The sequence below is a fragment of the Anopheles ziemanni genome, chromosome 2 (assembly GCF_943734765.1).
Source record: "Anopheles ziemanni chromosome 2, idAnoZiCoDA_A2_x.2, whole genome shotgun sequence".
In the NCBI taxonomy this organism is placed as follows: domain Eukaryota; kingdom Metazoa; phylum Arthropoda; class Insecta; order Diptera; family Culicidae; genus Anopheles; species Anopheles ziemanni.
In genome coordinates, this window is record NC_080705.1 from 59,746,982 (window position 1) to 59,770,979 (window position 23,998).

At 43.5% G+C, this 23,998-nt stretch overlaps 3 protein-coding genes across 4 annotated transcripts in view; 1 reads left to right on the plus strand and 2 right to left on the minus strand.

Moving 5' to 3' along the window:
• Positions 1-7,716, minus strand: part of LOC131282458 (protein ECT2) — a 71,848-nt gene extending 64,132 nt beyond the window's left edge. Inside the window, exons 1-2 of one of the 2 annotated variants that reach the window (XM_058311932.1) lie at positions 7,237-7,716; positions 2,673-2,693 (exon numbers count right to left, since the gene is read on the minus strand). In XM_058311932.1, coding sequence (XP_058167915.1) covers positions 2,673-2,693; positions 7,237-7,410 — 195 coding nt within the window. In that variant the 5' untranslated portion in view covers positions 7,411-7,716. Of the gene's footprint in view, positions 1-2,672; positions 2,694-7,139 lie in introns of both variants that reach the window. The other variant, XM_058311931.1, reaches the window with a different exon arrangement.
• A 2,476-nt stretch (positions 7,717-10,192) lies between these two features.
• On the minus strand, positions 10,193-11,541 carry LOC131281215 (transmembrane protein 43 homolog). Its single transcript, XM_058310479.1, has 3 exons — positions 11,446-11,541; positions 11,167-11,390; positions 10,193-11,101 (listed from the first exon to the last, which is right to left on the minus strand). Exons 1-3 carry the CDS (start codon positions 11,539-11,541, stop codon positions 10,294-10,296), a joined length of 1,128 nt encoding a protein of 375 aa, XP_058166462.1. The 3' UTR covers positions 10,193-10,293.
• Positions 11,542-12,189: 648 nt separating this feature from the next.
• LOC131290780 (division abnormally delayed protein) overlaps positions 12,190-23,998 on the plus strand; it is a 118,185-nt gene continuing 106,376 nt past the window's right edge. Inside the window, exons 1-2 of the mRNA XM_058319958.1 lie at positions 12,190-12,294; positions 13,689-14,470. Coding sequence (XP_058175941.1) covers positions 14,214-14,470 — 257 coding nt within the window. The 5' untranslated portion in view covers positions 12,190-12,294; positions 13,689-14,213. The remainder of the gene's footprint in view (positions 12,295-13,688; positions 14,471-23,998) is intronic.

The following is a 23,998-nucleotide window of genomic DNA, read 5'->3' on the forward strand; positions in this document are numbered from 1 at the left end:
GCCGCAGATCCTCCGTCATAAGGCAAAGTTTTGTGCACAATTTTAACACCTCCACCCAGTTTCCCTTTTGTCCCGGGAGGTGCATGATGTTAAGCTGGATCAGTGAGCTTACAGAGCGTTCGGTACGACCTGGGATTCGGGAGACATTCGAAAGCGATGGGAAACTTTTAACCACTGGATGACCTCGTCCTCGGTTACGGGCGGACAGTGGCGGTGGGCGGCGGGCGGGCTCGTGGCTCCGTTATGGAAAATTTAAATAGAAACTGTAGCGAGTTTAAGGACCTAAAGTATCACCACCAATCTCCTTGTGTTCGGGATTACGAATTGTAATGGCTTCTGATACCGGAGGCAGTTGCACTTTACTCAATCAGTTATGCAACCCCTAGGGAAAGTTTCGAGTTTTAGTTTAGATTTGAGTTAGATTTATACAGACCGGCGCATCTCCACGCACAGTACAAAACATTATATCATAAATGGACGGAGGATATAAGTATCAACAAGAAAAATCATTCTTGGCAATCCATGCATTTGGTTCTTATAAATACTTTTCTGGAACTAAATTGGATAGTTGATAAATACTAAAACAACCTGATTTCTTCATCTCCAATATCTCGTGAAGCCGTAGGTAGAGAAAGTAATTGTAAGTTGTAGGTAGAGAAAGTATAAATTGTTTATTCATATACTGTCTGTCTTTATTCATTTATTTCTGTATTTCTAGCCCCCCGTGTTTTTCAAATATATTCATGTTACTTTTTTGTGAGATCCGCTCCTAGGACTTAACATATTTCCATACAAACGAGTCTTTTTGGACATTTTGATGACCTGGCCATATTCAACAACTGATTCTTATTACAACAATTTATGAGTCTTGCTATTTTAGAAAAGGTACTAGAACAAAGCAATTTGAGCAAGAGAGTGGAACTGTAAAAATGGACTTGTATGTCAATCACCTGATAAGGATTTGTTTAGAGATGATCTCTACAGGCGGGCAACTTATCATCCTTACGAAGACTTTGTGGTCTAACTCTCAAATCATCCATTGAAAAAAATCTTGTGCAGGGACATGAAGTGGGCCATCATCAGCACTTGCTTCAAGAGGTTGAATCGCCACAACTTTTTATGTCTGTTTATCTTAACGGTACTGAGTCCAAAAATGAATTTTTATGTTAGAATCGACGGCTGAGATAGATACACAGGTAGAATTGTTGCTTTAAATTGCATTCTAACAAATTTGCTGGTATGAATTTGTATTAAAAAATATTCTTCGAACGTTTTTAATAGGATTTAATCATTACATTACACATATTAATCATGCATTACACATATTACAATTGATATATTGATAAGATTTTTGTTGAGTTTGTCCGACGAAGCATTTTTTACAGTTATCATATGGTTGATAGCATTTAATCGTTATGAATGTATACTATACCATTATGTAACTGTTTTATCATTATTAAATTGATTCCCAACGTTGTTGACGAATATTTGTTTTGGTTATCATGACTATGTTTACTTGTCAAATCGCTCTGTATGACCAAACCTTGGGAGAAACCTTGAGTTGTAATTAAAACACAAGTTTTTAAACGGAAAGTGAAGGATTACATTTCCGATTCTTGCAATCCTTGGACACATTTGTGATGAAAAACTGATTGAACGATTATGAAAATTAAAATGTTGAAAACATGCATAGAACATCTTTTACATTCTTTGTCTGTAAATTAACACACGCGAACACAGATACATAAAACCACACAACCAATCGGGGGTGAGCAACAGCACAGAAGCCCTGTTAATCAATTAAGCTGCCAAATAAAATTCGGTCGATTGGCAAAAAGTTTAATCCGCATGCAGTCGGCGAACTTTTATTCCATGCACGAGCAGCAACAGGAAGCCGAACCGTGCAATGGGGTACGTGCCTTATCCTGAACGAAGCAGACATCCTATGGACGGGATCTCGTCAAGAAGCGGACAAATTTAAAAAGAAAAACCCGTTCGACCAACAAAACTTTATCCTCAATAAGCTCTAAATTAGCTACCCTTCCTAATAAGCTACAGTTTGGGACGAACGGTCGCGAAAAGGATTGAGGACACCTCAAATCCACTGATGACCGGAGATGAGGCCGGAGATGGATCCCCCAACCCGGGTAAGAAAAGCGTCGAAGTGAACACCAAAATAAGTTCACCGGCGCTTAGCTTTTGGGGGAAAACGAAAGGAAAAAATCCACCAACATACCGGTCCATGTCATTCGGTACAACACTCGGCACGCGGGGTCAACTGGAGCGACGTGGTGTGCATTTTCATCATCATCATCATCATCATCATCACCAGCGTCAACAGAACCCTTTGTGATCCGTCGGTGTTGTCGCCTTCGCTCAAACTCCCTGCGAGAACGGGGAAATGCGGGAACAATGTTCTTTAAATTGAAACACCTTTCCTTCATCTCTAAGCAGGCGCCCGCGTCTTATGTTTAGTGCCCGAGCGAAGGAAAAGCCACACAAAATAAAACAAAAATGACGGAAAGAAAACAACGCCCTTAACACGTTGAAGCCATCCCCTCAGTCCACCCTCTCTTTGGGCTCCCTTTTGTTTCAGCTGAAGTGAATCGCGCCGTTGCTCAAAACATTTGCGAAGCAGTTTAAAAAGTTTCTGCCGCAAAACTTTGCTCTACCCTTTCCCCCCCACCCCCACCCTCGGGCGAGGATGTGTAAGGAAAATCGTGCAAGGTGCAAGAAGGTGTCGTTGTTTCTTTGCCCTCTCCCCCCCACCCGTCTCTCTCTATTTTTGTTGCAAAAGGAAAGAAGTAGAAACGAAGCCGACCGACCCAATTTTCACCCACGAAACTCGCGCGTAGGAGGTACGCCATTTTCATCCTAATGGGTGAAAATTGCTTCAAAGATGATGCTCACACTCCATACCAAAAGAACCCCACCCAACACACCCGAACCGAGCCGGCAAAAAGCCTCTTTTGAGCGCCGGACGTGGCTTTCAAATGGTTATACTTAACGTTCGACTTACTTTGTTTGCTTGTACTTTTTTTTGTGCTTTACGGAACTTTGTGCCTTGCGGAGCTGTATTTTTATTTTCTTATCAGTGTTTTTTCTTCATCATCTTCTTCCCTTTTATTTTTCCTTATTGTTATCCTGGCGATTGCTTATCCTTTTCATGTCTTTTTTTGGACCACTCCGAGAGCGAACCCGAACAAAAAGAGAGATGCAGGTGAACATTTCGGTGTCCAACGTTGACCCCGAAGCAGCTTCTTCCCATTTCTGCACCGCGAACTTCAACGAGTCCCCAAGCAAGGATCGGAAGATTAACAGGGTCATTAGGCTGACGAGGTGAAGAATTGCTCCATTTTCCCGGCGCGAAAAACCCTTTCGCTTGGCCCTCTCCCCGGGGCGGCGGTCACAAACCGTGACACACCTGACGTGGCATAGTGGTGGTCCGGGGATTCCGTCTAACCTTCGACGCCCCATTAACAGGGTGCGGATGAATTTGGCTTCATGGCCGAAAGGCACTAGAAAGGGGCAGCTGGCAGCGAAACCTTATTCCCTCATTAACATCTGCTTAGCATTCGCGCCTCAATGTCCCACGCCGTTGGGAATTTACTCCCCTTGTCGTCCATTTAAAAGAAAACATGGGACAACGGGAGGGGGAGGAGGGAGCTCGACAATACATCTTTTCCCTGGCTTCTTGTCTGGCGAAACATGTGCGCAGTTTATCTTCCCAGTGCAGTGGGAAAGAGAAACAGGTACGTACAATGAAGACCTTTCTCCCCCGTACCAATCATCAAGATGGTATTTTTCACCATTTTTGTCGCCCCAAACGTAACACCGAGAGCCGTTTAGAAACGCATCTTAGCGCAAAAAAAACCGAACAAACGTTTTTGGACGACAAAAATAAACCGAACGCGTCATACAGTTCTGACAGCTTTGTACACGCAAAACTTATTCGAAGACAGTATCGTGGGTGGGGGTGAAGTAAAGAATAACCATCGCTAAAACAGGTGTACCATCATCATCATCATCATCGTCGTCATCATCGGGTTGATTACTCATCGACAGGCAGCAGTGACTTCGTTCCGACCACAAGCGTTTGCCCAACACGGTTGGTTGACACATCCGTGTGCGTCCTTGGCGGAGACGGATTGACCGTTCATCTGTCAAAATTCGCCGTGAGGAAGGAAAAACACTCGTTCGTCGCCGTATTTTCATTCACGAAACGAAACTCGTTTGGAACAGCTTGAACGAAAGGTGAGAAAAAAGGTGTGAATTAAAAGGGGCAAACCTTTCTTCTCCGATCTCAAATTGCAGCGTTGACAATTGTCAAGGGCTGAAGTGAGGTTACCTCATCTTCTGAAGACGTTTGCTCGCACGGTGACCAGGGCGTTGGAAAACCGAAAAGAATCACTCGACTGCATCGTCCATCCTGAAAAAGGCACCCTTATCCACATCACGCAAGGTGGTCAACGAAAGAAAGGATCCAGTTTTCACCCATATCTCGACGGACCTACCCGACCCGGGCTCGCCTCCCTGCGCCAGTTCCACTCGAGCGAACATTAACTTAACTCCATTTCAACAAGTTCACCGTTCCGGCCACCAAGGTCGGAAGGAAGGAAGCAAGAAAAAAAGCATGCACGAACGGGTTGATGTATGATGGACATTTTTGCGGGACAACCCTGAGCCCCGGAAGGATATTCCCACGTTCACACGCACGCAGGCACGCACAAAAAAACGGAGAGGTTAAGCGAAACCTGTTGCTAAAAGTCCTGCCCCGGCCGTCATTCTCGTCCGTCGCGCCCCGAATGGTGAAGGAATCGTGTGGAACCGAAGCAATTGGACCCGGGCGTGGGGGGAGGGAAAAGGAAGGTATTGTAAAACGAAATGGTTGCGGACTTTCGCCGGATGCACAACAGGTGAGCTTTTGAGGAATGGTAACGACAACAAAACTGGATGGAAGGGTCCACTTGTAATGCCGAAAGCTGCGATAAAGCTTAGGATTACGTTTGCGATGAAGCTTTCCATTCACAGAGTTGATGAAGATAAGACGCCGAGAGTTCAGGATATTGTCGAAGGTGAGGTATTAAATGATTAGGGTTTCATTTTCCGAGCACTGCAAGGAAGGAAGGTAATGGAAAATGTATTCGTTTTATGCCTGCATTATAATTTCATTGGTCAAGATTATTACCATCATGCCGCCGTAGGAAATTATTCAAAGTTCCGTTCCGCCAATGTTTCATATAGAACGCTTCAATTATTTTTAAACACGTCATAAGACGGAACTGGCGAGATTAATCCCATTGCTCGCAACGAAAAAAAAAGTTTATGAGCAAATGTCTTCATACCGAAGAAAACCAGTCTGTCCATGACGTAAAGCAACCTCTGACGTGATACTTTTGCTCACCCGCAGATTTGCATTCGCCGTATTCCAGCGGTAGAAAAATAAACACTTAAACACTTGGTGGTCCAAGAACGATCAAACAACAAAAACGATGTGTCGGATGATTGATTTTCTCTCTACAAATATGAAACGAATTTAAAAATGTTAGTTTTACAGTGATACTACGGACAACTGTTCCCAAATATTCTGTAAATTGCAGACACAATTTTTGTATAAATATAGGTGGCATAAAATGACATGAGATTATTGTGTATTAGCTTAATCTGGCCAAATTTAGCCAGTAACATAACATGATAGCATCGAGTGTTACAGTTCAAATCCCAAATAAAGCATTTATTTGCATGGAAATTTGAATGGAATATTTTTCATTCCTTAGCTTAAATTATTTAAATTTCCTAGAAAATGTTAAGCTAACATAGTAAAATGTCCTAAGAAATAAGACAACATGCTCCCCGTAAGCGGTACACATTAATTTGTCGCCTGAAATTTTGAAAGATCGTTTCTCTAGCCTTTCTTCTACTACAAAAAAATAATAAAACGACATCAACTCTAAAATTGTTTTCAAAATGAAGATTTTGGAGAGCATTTTTTCCATGTGTAACTTAAAGTAAAGTAAAGTTGCACTCCCACCTAAAAGATCAAAGGACTTAGCGATCATCGTTCAAACACTTAGAATGGATAACTATATTTTTTTCATCAAATCATCCTTTTTTATATTAAACATGACCAAACTAACGCAAAAATCTATGATAAAGCGGCAAAATTATCGAGCATTTAAAAAAAACTCTTAAAAAGTTTTATTGACGGTATGCGATGGATATTTCATGAATATTCCAAATGGTTCTTTGAAAGAGACAATATCCAATAAGGATGTTAAGGAAAAATCTTGAATTATTTAGGAGCCCACGTACAGTGGGTTTCATATTTTTCTACTCATCCTGAGAAAAGATTATCAACTGTTTAGAATTCAGTACCGTTTGCCTTGAGTTTAATAAACAGTTAGCACACCCCCTTAAGTGGAAAAAAACATGTGAAACGATCATTACACCAACTCCTGGCTTAAATTGGTGTGCGTTAAGTCTCAGGAAGAAGTAAAGAATTTGTAAGCAGGTAACAAACCCAAGATGATCTTCTCCTGAAGCTGACGCATATTTTTTCTGTTCTCTGCTGTTTCTGTAACACACACCCTTATTGGCGTGACGCTTCCTTCCAGCAATTGCAGGGATGAACATTGATGATCATGAACCAACATGGCAGAAAAGGCCAAAAACGAAACGAAGCGAAGGGGGAAGAGCGATGTGCACAACAAACCGGCTTTGCTATGCTATACATGACACAAACACATTGACACCGGCCACAGCACGACCCAGGAAGGGCACAAGGGAAGGGAAGGGAAGAGCAGCAGCATGTTTGTACGAAAATGCGAAAAGAGGGAAAAAATTAGAAGATGACGGTAGAACGCAGTAAAAACAGATGCCAGCAACCCCGACACAGATAGGCTCCGGCTACTTCGATTCGGCGAATGGAGCGTCTTATGGCTTCACATCTTCGACCCTTAACGTTATGAGCCGATTATTTGATGGGTTTTTCGAGGCGAGTGGCTCTCATGGCCAGTTCAAATTAATCTTCCCCCGATCGATTGGATTCCCACAGACTTTAAATTCCATCCCGATATAAGTGCGCCATTGGCCTACCTGCGAAGAGGTTGCCTCCCCCCGTTAGATTGCATTCGACTTACCTTCCGTACTTCCGACCGGATGTAGGTTGCTGCCGGTACTTGCTTGCACCGCTGGCGCTCCGACACCTTCTCCGGCTGCTGTCGATTCTTCCGCCACCGTCGACAGCATCTTCGGCTCCGCGATGGTATTTTCGATTGGTTGTAGCGGATTTTTCGGACACGGCAGGAACGGCGTGACAGGGGCCAACTTCTTATCGGCCAGCCCCGCATCACCCCCTACGACGCCGGACATCACTGGTTTCTTGTCGTGCAGCGATAGCGATTCTTTCATCGTGGGCAGCCGGAGGACGATGGCACAACCCGCACCGCAAGACGAACTTGCTTTGTGGAATGTTAAAAAATAACCAAACGGTGAATGTAGGAGAATCCCCAAGACGGCAAGACGCCGAACAGCGGGATAACAGTGCTTTCTCAAGCTCGCAAATCCAGGTCAGTGCACTTGTCACAAGTGAATGAAAAATGCAAATCTCTTTCCAATCAAATCACCGTTTCACAAGACTGGTTTCAAACGAGCCTACTGTGGCGATTATAGGCGATTCCGAAATAAAACACTCAACGACACTAAAACAAACACACACTAGCACTCTGCGTTTACTGGGAATGCAGATAATCAGCGCGCAAGGTTCGCGGCAAACTATTATTTCGATTTGTTTAAACTTTTATTCGCCGAGAACGATCGTGACGATCCGCGGAGATCTTTCTGGCTTGAGAAGCTTCCTTTCTTTCACCACACGGAGAAGGCACGGTAATACGGTCACAATTGCTTCACCGACAGCCAAACCCTGCGCCTTCTCCCAACACCGCGTCAGCCAAGCAGGTTTCTTGGCGTTTTTCTTTCAACTAGCTTTTTTCCCCCAACAATAAAAGGCGACTTTCTTCACCAAGATGCACTGCTACCCGGAACGATGCACAAGTTATGTGGCTTCATCCAAACAACACGGGACGCTTTTCTACCTGCAGCCGCCTGCCGGACGGACCACAGCAAAGCCATCAAAACACTTTCCAGCACAGAACCACTTATTAGCCTTTTAATGCAATGACACGGATATCGAACGATTACTCTTATGCGCACTTATTCCGTTTTTTTAGTTCTGCAAACAACGCGACGCTTATTTTACGCGATAGAGCGGATTTTAACGCGAGACCTACAAACGCAGAGACAACCGTGCGCGACGCACTTATCCGACTGCCGCCGTCAATTTGATCCGTTGGTCCGTTGTTTGTTTAAAATTGAATCCGATCGCAGGTTGGTTGAAAGGTGAGGTCGCATGGAATAATTTGACAGACATAGCGCCATGTTGGAAATCGTGACCAAACCAAAAAATCCCAGACAAGAAAATTAAACGAATAGTTTTTGGGAAAAATCAAAGTAAAATCAGTTCGATTGCCATTTTAGAGAACACGTTTATGTGTGAAAGTTTGAAAAATATGATTCGAAAACCGAAAACCGTCAAAATCGATCCAATTTTGGACTTGACAAAATCAAGATAAATAGACATAATAAACTGTGACAATCCAACCTTGCGACGCAGGAATTACTATATTTCGCAACTTTTGTAGCGGAGCAAAACCTCTAAAAATAAGAGGTTTTCTAGAAAACTGCATTGAATTAAAGATTTGCCTGTCGCGTCTATTTTCGTAGATTATTAACTGTAGAAAATTGAAAAAGAAACCTTGGTCGAAATGCTTGTTTGGAATTTGTTTGACGTTTCGAAAATAGTTCGAAAATAACTCACAGCAGTGTTGCCAAAAGATTAACATTTCGGTCTTAGCGGATTTTCAAATAATTAAAGATTAATATTTTACGGTTAATTCTACAAACCTATAAAAACGGAAACAATTCGAGTTTTCTACTCGTTGTTCGTAATTATTCCATATCTATAAAAATGAATGTTTATTTGTTCGTGAGGTTAAAACTCAAAACCGTCTGGATCAATCTTGGCGATGTCTATGTATGATTTTCGGGGGTCCGCGGACAGCCGAGCGGTAGCGCCGGTTAGAAAATCGGCCCATGAGCGCCGGGGCTCACCACCTCGACGGCGTGGGTTCGAATCCCAACCGAGACCGGACCCCTCCCCTGTACGAGAGGACTGACTATCCACGTACAACAGGGAAACAAGTCTCGTAAGCCCTTAACGGGCAGGCATGACCAAGAGGTCGTTACGCCAAGAAGAAGAAGAAGAAGAAGAAGAAGATGTATGATTTTATGATTTTTATAAAAGGCGGGTTTAGAAAAAACGAAAATTTTAAAATTCTCAAGCAAAGCCGGAAATTTGAAAATTCCCAAAAACGAAAACTAACGAAGCCTCCATGTAATTTGTTTCTTTTGATCAAATTAAGAAAATTTTTGTAAAAATGAAAAGTTTGAAGATTTCCAAAGAAAAACCAGAAAATCAGAAAACTCAAAAAAATGTAGAAAGCATATGCATACCCGGTTGACAAAAATTCAATTTTTTTGCAGCTGTCATGTAGTACCAGCAAGTTATTCCATGGCAGATTGCTGGGACTCTTGCTGGAACTACATAGTACCAGCAACAATGTTAATTACTGTCAACCGGGTATGCACATGTACCTATGTACAGTTACAATTGCTGCAACATTACAATCGCTGGAATCGATGAACGAACTGCAAGGACTGAAGATTCTACACTTATTCTACACAATGATTTTTATATATGTATCAGCATAAAAAAGTTGCCAAAAGGGATACGAAAAATATTGTAAAACCAGATAGACTTCATACCGCGAAAAAATGTGTGCAAACTAATAGCTAGTAATTAGAAAAAAGGACGATGAAAAAATGTATTTTGAATGTGTTATGACTATGAAAACGTAGGAACAGTTTTTGGAAAGTTGTAATTATTTCAGGATTTGTTTCTATTCTTTTTACTCTGTACAGGCTGAAAAAAAGATATTTGCAGAGCATTTCTAAAATTCACAGGATAAAGACAAATGCAGACCAAACAAATTGATTAGCATTATATGAGAAAGAAATAAATTAGTTTATTGTAAGAATTGTAAAACCGTTTAAATTACGAGAAACTTTCGTCTGGTTTACAATGGACTTGCCATGTTAATATCACACAGTAAAAAAATAATCAATTCACTACTTTGTCTAAAAACCGTGAGGTCACTAACTGCCACTTCTCTTCCATCAGTCAATTCGTTGATAACTACCTACGAGTCCACGGGCGCAGTACAAAAATGGAGACATAGCGGCGAACAGAAGCCCACCACCAAGCCACGGTCGGTGGACAATCCACGCAATCGATACAATGACCAATGCCACGGACAGTGAGGTTGTTATGTTAGTTGATAGCGAAAAATGGGACTGCGGAACGAAGATCCTCAAGAACCGGCGCTCCCTTGCCAGGTGCCTCAAAATCGTCCCGCAGCAGATGGTGGAGAAAAACAGTAACACCCAACCGATGAAACGTACGCCCCACGCCGTCAAGCGCTGCTGATGATGCTCGAGACGGAATATCTCATGTAGGTGATGCTCGCCGGTTTCCAACAGTAGAACCCTCCTGGAATGGGTCGATTCGTACGGCACAATCTTTCCGTTTTCCAGCTTGCCAACAACGGTAACATAGGAACCTTCCAAGCCGGCGTATGCAAATTGTATCCTTATATCCCCAACCTCCGGGTTCCAGATATCGTTGCAGTGATAGTAAAGCCCTGAATGCATTTTAACCGATGGATCTTCGGGCCGGGTGTCGGATGTGACCTCCTGAAACGTTTTGAAACGGTCCTTGGCCGCATCGCCCAGCTCGTACGGGCCAATGTGCACATGCTCCGATACATGTATGGTCGAGTCGAGTGGGAACGTTGTCGGATTGTGATGACCATGGCGTATGTAGAAGCTGCGGGAATCGATCAGTACGTCTCGCCAGTCTTTGGTGTAGAAGTAGGATCGATCATCAACTTCCTCTGTTGCCACCGACTCTCCAAAACGATGCTCGCTGAAAGAAGGAAAAAGAGCTGAAGACTGGCGAATAAACAAATGCAACAAAATGATATTTCGTACACCGTTTCCTCGATCCACTGGTACATTTGGACGCGACGCTTGAGCTTGACCGCTTGCACTTGAATGTTGTAGTCCGGTTCCGTAAGCGGTTCTCCCGTCAGCAAGGCTCCATTAAGATGAATCAAACGCCCTTCGAATTGTTTTTCATACGGATTATCAGAGCTCACAGTTACCGCATCATTGAAAGCTTCGTCTAACGAAAGAAGAATGCGTATAGTACGCCCCTGGAAAACACGGAGGCGATTAAAGGGAAGCGCACAAATGGAATGGGTATCTTACCTCATTGTAAATCAGAACACATGATCCAGCTAGAAGAAGAACAACTCCAAATAGTGTCGTGACCCAGCATGATTTAATCACGTCCGTAAATCCCATATTATTGGATGAAATTACGGTTTGGAAGGAAAATTTCACGCCGATAACAAATGTAAACAAGCGGCAAGGTATTTAGGCGATAAGCGTAAACGTCAGAATGACTGCCATTGCATTTGTAGCAACCTCGGTGAAAAACGCTTCCCGTTTTTTATAGCACTGGATTTCTTTAAAATAAGCAATGTGCTCACAAAATGGAACCATAAAATGTAGATTAGGTATTGTTGGTTTTATCATTTGATTTCTTCATCGAAAACTATTTTTTTCTTTGTTTCATATAAATCAATCGTTATTGGTCCTCTAACCGGTAATTTTACCATTGTCCCGCGAGTTTTATTCGCAAAAAGGACAATGAATCGGTAAATACCGGTCTGCAGAAGTGAGAATGCGAGTTTTATAGCGTTACCTATCTCTCTCTGTTTCACACACTAAGTTTTATCGAAAATTAGAATAGATGGAAAAATATTACATTCAACAAATTTATGAGTTTTAAAAAGGCCTTTCATTTGAGGGGTCAACTGTTAAAATCGGCCAACGGACCAAAAAGTTATTGGCGAATTGGTTATTTCAACCGTTCCGAGCCTGCTATGTTCGTGTCGCGAGCAAGAAATCCGGTCAGTTCTCTCCGGACTTTCGTAGCGGTTGGTTGAGGTGTGTTGTGCCTGCTTCGGCCGTACGTTTGTACGTGTGTAGCGAAATCGAAAATCGGTGCGTCGAGTTTGGTTGGTTTCGCTGATGCTGGTGCATCCTAACAGGGTAAGATAGGTTGAGGTTTTTGTGAAATTTTGTGCAATAAAAGTAAGCTTGCTGGTTCGTTTGGGCCCAAGAATGTGTTGCCGGTGTGCCTGTCTAACTGGTGCGAATTTGCGTGTCCCGAGAAACATCATTCGGTTCTTTACAACACGGCGCCCCACAACACGCATCTCTTGACGGACGTAAAACAACGGAGCTCTGCTCTGGGAGCGCAGGAACGAACGAAGGGAAGATAAAAAAAAAGCAACGACCGACGAGAGCGTGAGAGAAGGTGCGCGAAATGGCATTCGGTGTTGTGTGTTTGAAGTGCGAGCGCGGTGGAAAGAAAGGAAACAAAATCTGCGAACACAAACTGCCCGTTTGTCTGCCCCGGTTACGACGGTCACCAGATCTCGCGACTGCTGACTACTTCGCGTCTGCGTCACGAACGTTACAACATAGAAAAGTAAAAGAAAAACACAGGACCACGATGACGGTGGTGGTCACCACACACAGCTTCCTCCCACACACCTAGATCGGGTGAAGGTTTTCGACAAAAAAAAAAACCGCCCGCACCAGATCTGCTTCATGGGGGATCAAAACAAATGGTCGGTGCAAGGCAGACTTAGTGCAAAGGTTGCTCCGAGTTCGATTTGCAACGAGCGGAGCGATTCGCAAAGGAGGACAAAAAGACAATACGCGACGTCAAAAAAAAAGGGTATCGATTGCAAATCGTTCCCCTCTTAAGCCGCCGGAGACACGACATTTGTTTGTCTTATTGCGCATTTCCGCTGCAGCGTCTCGCCGTTCCCTTGCACACGCTGGTGGCTTAAGTCTAGCTGTGCGAAAGGAAAACAAGCCAAGTGCACAAGTGCAAGCGCAAACGCATCGGCAGCAAGTGCAGCTCAACTGGTTGAAGTGAAGCGCATCGATAACAGTGGGCGCACCAGCGGGTGGGACAAGGAGAAAGGCGGAAACTGCACGGCAAAAGTGCAACCACTATCATCATCACCAGCTGATGCAGCGCGCTGGTGCGGATGATGGTGTGCAACAGCAGGAACACCGTCTGACCATTCGTTGTTGTCGTGGTTGGCGCAGCGCGACCGTGATTGACATGTGGCTGTGTTCGAAATCTAGCACGCGGCGGCTGATACTTTTACGATGGTGTCATTCGTGGGCGCTGAATGTGTGCTGTTTTGGTGACGTATCCGGCCGTGTTTCCGCGGGATTTGGGGGGCGAAAAAATAAAACATTTGATATCGGAGCGTCATCTATCTTTCCGACAGGACACGGTTGAGGGGGGGCAAACAGAATGAGTGGTTATTTTGCCGAACTTAAAATCGATCGAAGCACTCCGTTGCTTTTTATTGGTTGCCAATCGGTACTAAAATTTACAATTTTATTTTTCCACCCTTCAGTGTAGACAAGCAACCATAGATCCGGGGTTCACCGTTCAGCAATTACATGTAGATGTAAAAGTGTTCAAAAGTGAATTCTAACCCCTCGTGAAAAGGGGGCCCCTAGGGAGCTTTTGTTAGTGCAAGTGTGTAGTTTGTGAATGTTTTCCGTGCAGTAGTCCTGTGTGCAGGTTGTTTGCATAAGAAAAAAATAAATAAATCGTTCCCATTCCTCTCACACCCCGTGTGGCACTTCTTTCCCGAAAAAGTGTACGAAAAGTGATGAATGAATGAATGGCAAGTGTTTGCAAAGCGGTTTGAAGCAATAGTGCTGTGCATTTGAGAATAAATAAAAAAGGTGCAACAGAAGAGAGGGCTTTACGCGCTGCAGCCCGGATGATAACCGAAGAGTGTCGTCACCGGTAGGGGTTTCCGAGCAAAAAAAAAGAGAAGTGAAAAGTGTGAACCAAACGAAAGGTACAAATTGCAGTTTCGCTTTTCCCGCTTCCCCTTCCGCCAAAGCGAAACGCGCGCGCGCGAGGAAAAATGCCAAAATCACGTGGATTACGAAGCGGAAGCCTGGCGGCGACGACGACGACGCTGGCGACCATGCTGCTCTGCTGTTCGGCCCTGCTGGTCACCGAGTCGGAAGGATCGTCGGTGCGCAACCTTCGCAAGGCACGGGACATGTCGGACGGAGCCAATCCCGGCCCGGCCGACCACAGCTCGACCCTGTCCTGCGACCGGGAGAACAACTTTTTCTCCTCCATCAATGTAACAGTCAGCTCGACCGGCCAAGGTACGTGGAAAGTGCTCCCCATCGAAAGGACGCACGGTGGAAAACAAAACAACGAAGGAAAAGGACTCGGTGCCAGCTCCTTGAGCGTGGAGTTCCTTCTCGGTTGGAGTGTATTCCATAATTTTCAAGCTCTCTTCAAGCGCTCCCTTCTTTCGCACAAGTCTTACCATTTTACATTCCCCCTTCCCGGTTGGGTTGATCCTGTCGTCGTCCGGTCTGGGTGGTTGTTTGCCACGGATTTTCCCATCCCATTCCGCTGGTGCGGGCTGGCGAAAGGAAACAAAAAAGGGTAGGAGAATGTGCCATTTCCGCAAACCACCCCCATGCGGTAGAGTTCTTGTTTGGTTTTGCACTCCGGGGCTTTTTTTGTTTTCTTTGAAGCCTCTAGCAAAAAAAAAAAAACAGAGGAAGTAAAGAAGGAAACCCATTTATGAGTCATACTTTCTTCCGGCAGCGTAGCTTATTTTCGACCTTTCGCGAACTCTATTCTGGGTTGGTTAATGTTTTTACAGCATGATAAACTGCAATCAAACTGCGTTACCGAGAGGGTTTGGCGCTTCGAGTCAAAAGCCATAGAAGTACTTGCATTTTTATGATTTTCCTTCATTCTGCGGACGCACACCTTGGGCTTTTCATTTGGTGATAATATTGATCGAAGGTGCTGGACGGGGTTTCCAACAAAATTTTACAAAGTTAAGGATGATTATGCCAACGGAAAGATGGTTTCCCCAAACCGGGTGCTTCTCACGTGCCGAAATAGATACAGCCCAGGCTTATGGCGTGCTGGCAATGATTGAAAATGTGCCAAATTGGCACGTTTTGATCGATCGCGTGACAGAACCCTGGAGGGCTTCACATCGGGATCAACAACGGGTGCGCCAACCCCTGGTTACACTCCTGTTACCCTTGTCCAATGATTTATTCCCCAAAAGGTCACGGGGCGCCTTGTTGGACGTACTCGTTGGAGGTGGTTTTCCAATCTTAAAATGACTAAAAGGAGGAACCCTTTTTCCTGATGGTCCGATGGGAGGTTGGAAACCTTTTTGGGGCTGATGGAAATTTCGATTGTATTCGAAGGGAGCAAGAACTTTCAAACGATCCTGGGAGAAGTTGTGAATTGAGTTTGGGTTTGTCGTTTGCGTTTTTGTACTCCAGTACATGGCTGTTCGGTGGGGCTATGTTTTTGCCCCATTCGCAAGTTATCATTCTATCTCTCTCTTTGCAATCACTTGGAACCCGCAGGGTTTTTGTCTTCATCGAGACCCGGGAAGCTCTTTTAATTTATTATTGCCACCATGCCCTTCGGCACCGCGCTCCGAAAAACCGGTGCCACCTTTCGCCCTCGGATTGGATTGAAGTAATCAAGTGATTGGAAATGATGTATGTGGTTTCCCTGCTCGTGGTGGCCGTGTGTGGTGTTGTTTTTTGTGTTGCCAGCAGCAGCACCACACCATCCGACGCGCCAGCTGTGGGGCGATAAGATAATTCGTATTTTATTCGTGTTTTGCTTCTGTCGTCTGCACTGGCGTCTGGCAGATCCTCGCTAATCGGAACCTCCGAGGCTTAGATTACCGAGGGCGTTTATCGCTTTATGCGCCCTGTCCCCGGATATCGGGTCCGTGATTGTTCGACACAGGACGAGGGGTGTGTTTTTTCCGCTCAATAGTTTGTTTAAAATTTTTCTATCGGCTATCGCACATGTGTCCGAGGTAAAAATTCGCTAATCAAAATATTTCGTTCGCTGCACAGTAAACAATCGTGGGGGTAAACAGTTTCCTGCCAGATGGTCGATGTGCGTTGAGATGGCAAATATAGGAAACGACGATGAGTTGAATTTTCCACGTCCAAAAGAGGAAGAAACAGCTTCAGGAAATAGAACGTCCTGTCGATTGTTTTTCCAGCTCACCCTAATCCCGAACTAAAACTCATAACACGCAATCTTCGAAAGGTCCCGACCCGACTGTAAATCCTTATCCTTCTCAGCTCTCAATCAATGCCTGAACCGTTGCATACAGCCCCCCCTTCCCTTCGGCGAACTAGAATCCGAAATTGATTGGAAAAACGGGACGATGCAAATGTTCGGGATCAATTCACTTCACACTCACATCGCTCATCGGTTCTCCTGCCTCGGATCCGAACCCTGGGCGGGCCAATGAATGAAGTTGTCTTTTTTGAAGCAGCTTTTTTTCGTGTCTCACTGTAAACTTTCTTTGATACCATCGTTTCGAAAGTCCTTTATTCCTCTGGCTTGCGGAGTTGTTTTTTTCTCCCGTTTCTTGTGCAATCCTAGGAAAGGATAAATCCTTACCCAAGCCGGTATTACTACCACCCCCGTAACCCAAGCTTTTTCACTGATTGTGCGAGTTGGGGAGAGGCTAAGTCGATTCGTGGACCTTTTATTTGTCTCCTCTTTTGCAAGAATCCCAAAACTCCACGCTTGGTCACAAGTTGCCCAGTGTTCACATTGTCGTCAGGGGCAGAAATTTCATTTTATGTCACTTTAGAGCATCTCCTTCTCCTCCTCGAGTGTGGTGTGTGATGCCTTTTGCTTCAAAAGGTCCCGGCTTACCGCTTCCATTCAATTCCTCCGGGCGAGGACATTGCAGTGGGCGGAACGAGCGGACCAATCGGTAAGAATAGCCGCTACCTGACCCAAAACTCCATGCACAGCCCTCGGAGACTCACAAGGTATGATGCCGCACGGGGGTGCCAAGCACTCTATGTCAACTATTGACCATTTGTTGGCTTCGTTCCGCACGCATTGATCGGTAAGGGCCGGGCCAATGATTTTTTATAACACCGGCACAAATGTTGGCTCTTCACGTTAAATACACTTGTTTTCGGTAGATAATAGTTATAAAAAGGGAAAACAGAAAGGATTCCGTTCCCACTCCGATCGGTGCTTATCTTCTAGAGCGCCCTCTTTTTTATGGCTTTTCGAATGGTACAAGGAAGATCCTTTGCGCTTTCCGCAGCCAGCTTGTGAATACCTTCTTTTTTGATGTCGAATCTTTGCTTACCTCTCTTTTCTATCAAGAGTAATTGTATGTTCTTCTCCGTTTTTCGATTTTTACAGTTATTTGGTTTGCCTTTTTTTTCATCAGCGATATCCAATCAAAGATTTATGTACTTCTTCGAAGAACTTTTTGTTTCTATTGTGCTCTCCATTTCCGAGCGTTGATTTTGTGCTCGGTTTAATGTTCTACAAATGGTTCTTTTGAGAACAAAATATAGATTACGTAGATTATATAATTAACTGTTTATTTGTGTAATTTATTCACAGATCTCATTAGTTTGAAGGGTCTGGAGCGAAAATGTAGCTACTTTTCAAACCCCTTGCGCAAATGATTCAAGCCGCTCTCAAAAGTCAAATTCAGCCACCCTCTTGAGGGTTCCGTTTTAATGACAGCTTTAAGGCACAAGTCTCTCTTGCTTGGCCTATGCCTAGACAGACGATGTCCCGCGACCTACTGATGCACAAAGCAAATCAGCACTTCTCATTCAACTTCTGTGATGTATTTTCTTTTGCAAGCGATGAACAAAATGGGAACTTGGTGCCGGGACCGAAGCTGGGCCACCAACTCACCCACCCCCTGTGAAGGTGGTGAGATTTTCCTTTTATTCTCGTGCCGGTTCGGGTCGTGCCATTCAAACACACAAGTAGAATGGAGAGCCCTTACCTTTTCTGTGTGTTGTTTTTTTTATTATTTTTGAAATTCTTTCTCTTCGTCAAGTCCTGGCAATTGCGCCTGGCTGAGCGTCATCCATTCTATGCTCTTCAGCTGCCGCCGCCACCGTCGCCTGCGCCATCACCAGCATCCGGGCGGCATGCGGGAAATAGAGCGATAAAATTGATTTTACGACTTTTCCAGGGCGAAAAGAATGCGAATGTAGTGGAGGAGGAGGGATGATGATGCTGCTGATGCCGGACGATGGGCAAACGCTGTGGACGGCGTAGACGGCTGGACATTACACAGGTCTCCTTGGCACGGTTTTGTTTTCTCAGGAGATACCTTAGCGGAGGCGCTTCTAACGGAGAATCATAAAGCAGAGAAGTCCGGAACACTGTCAAGGTGTTCGGAGGTATTGTTTAACCGTTTTCGGTTTGCATCCTCACCAGTTCTTCCTTGGGTTGGGTTGTTCGTGTTCATAAACTTCGTTCTGTTTGAAACCTGTTGAAAGATTTCGTGTATCTTCCATATTTTTAGTTTAAAATTCCCCAAAATATTTCAATGAACTATTTGCAACTATCATCGATGAGTTTGATTCTCTGTTTTTATTGCAAAATGAATTATGTTGTGAAAACATATTTACCATTTTCTGATGCCGTGTCGAAGTGCAGCTCGGAATGTTAGTTGTCTTTCAATTCGTGGTTGAATTGAAGCTATGGTATCTCCAACCATTCTGGAAACACAATAGGGGTTAGCTGGGGACAATCTCTTTCCTACAAAAGCTAAATTGAGTTTCGAGCAGGTTTTTTTTACTCATCTCTCTATCCCCCTGCTGCAAGTTGTTAAAAGGAAATTTTTTGGATCCCCAGCATCGGGAGATAAATGCAATTATGTGTCCTTCTCCAATTCGTTCTCGATAAAGCTATTTTGTGACCTGCGGTGGTGTTGTGTAGTGTTCCCTGTTCCGGAGAAGGAAAACCATTTTTCCGAAAATAATTACATTACCTTTATTTGCGAAACATGTGCCAAGGTATAGGAAGCATACGGTTAAACTATAAGCATGCTTTCATTTCCGTTCACCTTCATGTTCTACTTGATACTTTAAAAGTCAGCAAAAAACAGAGTTTCCGTTTTTCTCTCAAGTAAATATTGTGTAGCAAAATTTGATGCAATTTCGCCCTGATTCATGAGGGCAAATAACTGCTTCCGACTAATTAAGACAGCTTGGCTTCCGTGTGAAATATGCCGAACGTTTCTAAGGGGCTTCGTTGTAACCAAAACAAAATAAAAGCAACCAGACAACCCTTCACCCTTAACATCCGGGTGTGGATAGAGGATTGCGAACAGAAGGGCTGCACTGTGCGCCACGGTCTTGTTTATTTGCTCAAACCTAAAGTAAATACACCAGACCGGCTCGAAGGGAAAGAAGGCCACATCCCGTGGTATGAATCATCATCGTGGTTATGCCAATGGCGTTGTCGACCTCTTCGTAGTATTATATTATCCTATGTTTGAACCCAACCTCTTGGTGGGAACGGCACCATGTGGAATTTAAAAAAAGCAATCCGCACTTCAAGCTGTGTATGTTTCGTTACAAAGTACAGAAAGTATTAAAATGGATCTTTTCGGTGGTTGCCTAAAATTTGGCTTCCAACAAATCCTTCTGCCCATGCTCAAAGTTGCTTTTTAATGGAGGCAAAATTGAATCACATCTCTCTCGATACGTCAAGAGAAAATTCAGAGCACACCCATTTGACATGAAGACACTCCGCATGGAATGTGTCTTACCATCGAGATTCGTTTATTTTATCATCCGATGTTTGGGGGAGAGAGGAAATTCATACAAACCCCATCGATATAAGGTAACGTGAGGCAATATAGGCAGGCAAAATTTACAGATCAATTTTAGTATTTTCTCTTCTAAGACTAAAACTTGTTTTCCAAAACGAAGTTTTTTAAGAGCACTTTTTTCCTCGTGTAGTTTTTAATTGTGGGGCAAAATGGTCCAGGTAGTGGAGTAGAACGTACACCGTTAATGATTACTTAATTAAAGCGATTTATCGAGAATTGTTTCCAACTCAACATATATGTTTCAATAAGTACCATCGATAATTAATAATGAGTTCCTTTTGGACGCAAAATGGAGTTAATGTAGCTGAAACTGTGTCATACTGAATAAATTGGGATAAATGAAGTGTATTTTACCACACACATGCCGGGGCATATTGCCACATAATAAGGATGTTTTCAATTTTATTTCCATATCAAGAATGTAAGAATTATGGATGCTTTTAATATTGAACATTTAATATTTTCACACTTTTTATAGCTTGAATTGTCGTAGGAAAAACTCACATGATTTCAGGCATGATTAATTTTATCCAGTTTTATCTGTTGAAACTTATTGTAGGGTCGTGAAATTTACGTAGAATGTATTTTACATACCAATGAACATATTGAAATGAAAAAGCGGCAGTACATTTTATCCCACCAGGGCATCTTACCACACTTTCCACTAAATACTAAACTAAAGCTCCCGGTTAGATTGCACAACGAAGAGTATTATTAAAATACTTCTTTTTCGTGCACTTTACCGTTCGATAAAAGGTTATTTTGTGGTTTTTTAATAGTTCGACTTGGTGTTGTAAATTTACACCGCTTGATTTTTATTTCCCATTGATATCTTAATCATGCGTGTACGTGGTTTTTAATCAGTTTTCTTACCTTTCTGCTGATAACGGATGTTGAACCGTACAGTTCCCGGTAGATGTGATCGTTAGAACACTGCTAGGAATTGATAACATCTGTAACCTTATCGTCTTTCACACACGCACACACACACACGAGTTATTGATAAAAATACATGATTTCATCAAACTAAGCGCGGCGTTAGCGATGAAGGTGAAGAAATGTTTGTAAACAGCTCAAGCCAAAAGTGTTGTTGTGGTGTTTCATTATGGTTTACTGAAACTGTGACATATTTACACATTAATGTGTGTTGGGTAACTTTTCTAATGTGATAACCAAATACATGGAAGCTTTATGAAGTCTCTTGAAATAACTGTTCTTCGTGGATACAAATTGAAACAATTCAAACATAACCAGTTCGTGTTTCAACGCGTGATGTAACACGTGGAGCCCGTCGTAAAATGACGAATGTGAAAAACTGTTCTACTCCATCTGGAGTCTCACACCGCCGTTGGACGCCGGCTTGTCTTTTTTGGTACGGCGTCTAGAGCATTTTCGCCAGCATGTCCCTAGCACACTGCGCAACCCTTATCGACAACCGCAGATAATAAGCACGAGCGTTTGTTTACAATTAAATTGTACCGCGTTAGACAGCCGTGGACCACTTGACACATCGTTGGGCTGGAAAAAAAAAGAGATCACTTAGAAACTCCGCCGGTGATAAGAAAGGGTGTGTGGTAGCAAAAACAAAAAAAAAATGGAAGAAAAACAGCCACCACTGCTGCTCTTTCTCGCTTTCTCGCGCTCTTTTTCTTGTGCAGCAGTTCAGAGCAATCGCTTGATTGTCGTAGGTCGTCGACGGATTTTCGATTTTTTCCTCAGCGTAGAGCGGAAGGGTTGCCAGAGAAACCGATAGTGGCAGGACAAGGGCGCGGGAAGAAGAAAGCTTTGTTTATTTTATGGAGGATCACGCGAGAGGAAAGGGTTATGGGGTGTTGGCAACCGCCTGTCACGCCTAGGAGTGAAGGGTTGGCAAGCAAACGGAGAAAATCAAAGATATTCGACCGGAGTCGTCGACGGATATCGTGATTCACATCACCGGCAACGGCTTCTCAACGGCCGGAGTGCGTATCGATGTTGGATGCGATGACAACATGTTTGCTTGCGTCAAGCTTATGTCAACATGGCGCAGGAACTGATGAGAGCTGTCTTGTGACGGCGAACCGACGGCGAGATTGCATTGAATTCGCCATTGCTGCAGGTTTATTGTAGGCACACCAAATCCACTGCATTCGACCAAAGGTTCTATCGATTCTGGTGCTATATAAAGTGGAGTCTATGTATTGGCAGACTTTATGTTCTTCATAAAATTCTCTATATTGCTGTATGGGTTGTATAACGCTCAACGATCGTTGCCTGTGCTTCAGGTGATTTTTGTTGTTACAATACTGGAGACTTCTATGAATTGTACCTTAATGGCGTGGGATTTGTCCACAAATGTTTTTAGTAACACCATTTTCGTTAGAATGGCTAACTAATGCTTTAGGCTAAGCCTCAAACACATAAAAATAGTCAATCAGAACGATCAGAACACAATAAACATTCAAACACACCATTCGGGACTAACGTGTAATCATTCTGGGCTTTTTAAGGTTACTTATCTGAGGGGTGAAACCATTTCCGCAGCGGGGGCAAAGAGAGAAACCCATCGGAAATCCCGTGGTCACGCACTGCGCCACAGCATAGACATCTGCCGGCAGAGGTCGACCGTTTCCGAGGCGATCTATTTTTATCAATTTATGAGTTGAGAGCATAAACATTTATGATCGGTATTTTTATGACCCACGTTCAGTTCACGGACCGGTGGCTTTGGTTGCAGCTTACAGTTGACTGGTTGTAGACTTACGGGGTGAGTACTATCCCTTAGGGCGAGTGCATTACCACGTAAGAGGATTGCCTTCGAGATATTCAAGTTCTCCGGCAGTTCCTCAGGTTTCTCGCGGTGTTTTGTTTTGTGCCGTTCTCTGCACGTACACCTGTTCTTATAATGTTTTTTAAAGCTAGAGAAGATGTATCTCATTTCCTCATGGGTTTCCTCAGCAACTATTGGAGGAGTTTTACCATGTAACGATTTCCTTATTCGGGTTTATAATAGGTGGAAATTATTTCCTGAAAAGAATTGAGTTTTATTTAATTCATCCCGGTTTGTTTTCGAACAGAGATTTAATAGTTTTTACATATTCATGTATTTTTAAATATTTCTCGTGGTTTTTACTTTTGGTGTATAAAAAACAACGGTTTAAGTGTTTAAGATACTCTTTAAGAACCTCAGATAATTCATAGAAGTTGTTAAATTTTTGCTTCAATACTTAATTTCCCTCCAGGCGATACTAATACTGCGAAATACTGTAACCCCTAAACGACTTAGTATTAGAATTCTGTAATACCGATTCAGATGTATGAATCTGAATGATTTTTTGCATTTTTTTGGAAATTCATGAATTTTTATTTATTTAGAGAGATTTATGAATCCTAAAGATTCATAGACGCTAAAAGAACAGAAGACTAAAGACAAAAAAAAATGGATAAACAGAGCTGATGTTGAAGTTGTTAATTTTTTGGTTGAATATTTAATTTCCTTTTAGGCGATTTACAGTATTTCCCCAAAACGACTTCATATGATAGTTTTACTAACTCTGTCGTAACTCTCTAAACACATCATTATCCGTTTCCCAGAACAATTGGTACCAAAAGCATGCATGCCAAATGTAGCAACTAACCCAAGGTAAATCACGTTGCTTGCACTAAATTATGTTATTGATTCTGACGAGTGAAATTCGCTTCCATTTACTCCACCACCAACCGCGGATAATTCAACTTGTGGTAAAACCATTCTGCATGCAAACCCGAACTCACCAAACACCCTGGTCAGCGTTCTAGCTCGGCTTCGAGGGAGCCAACGAAGGGCGGTTGGGGCTTAGCCAAGGGGTTAGCGAAAATTCCAACCGAATGGTTTAGTCTTTCGGTCGAAACAACCTGCCCTCGGGGAAGGGGGTAGCCAGTTGGCGAACCACGTGGCACGCGTGCTGCCCCAGCATGGTCCGAAAGTGCGTTCCGGGCTGGTGTGAAAATCGCTGCTGGACTAATGGAAAAATCAAAAGCCGCACGCGGAG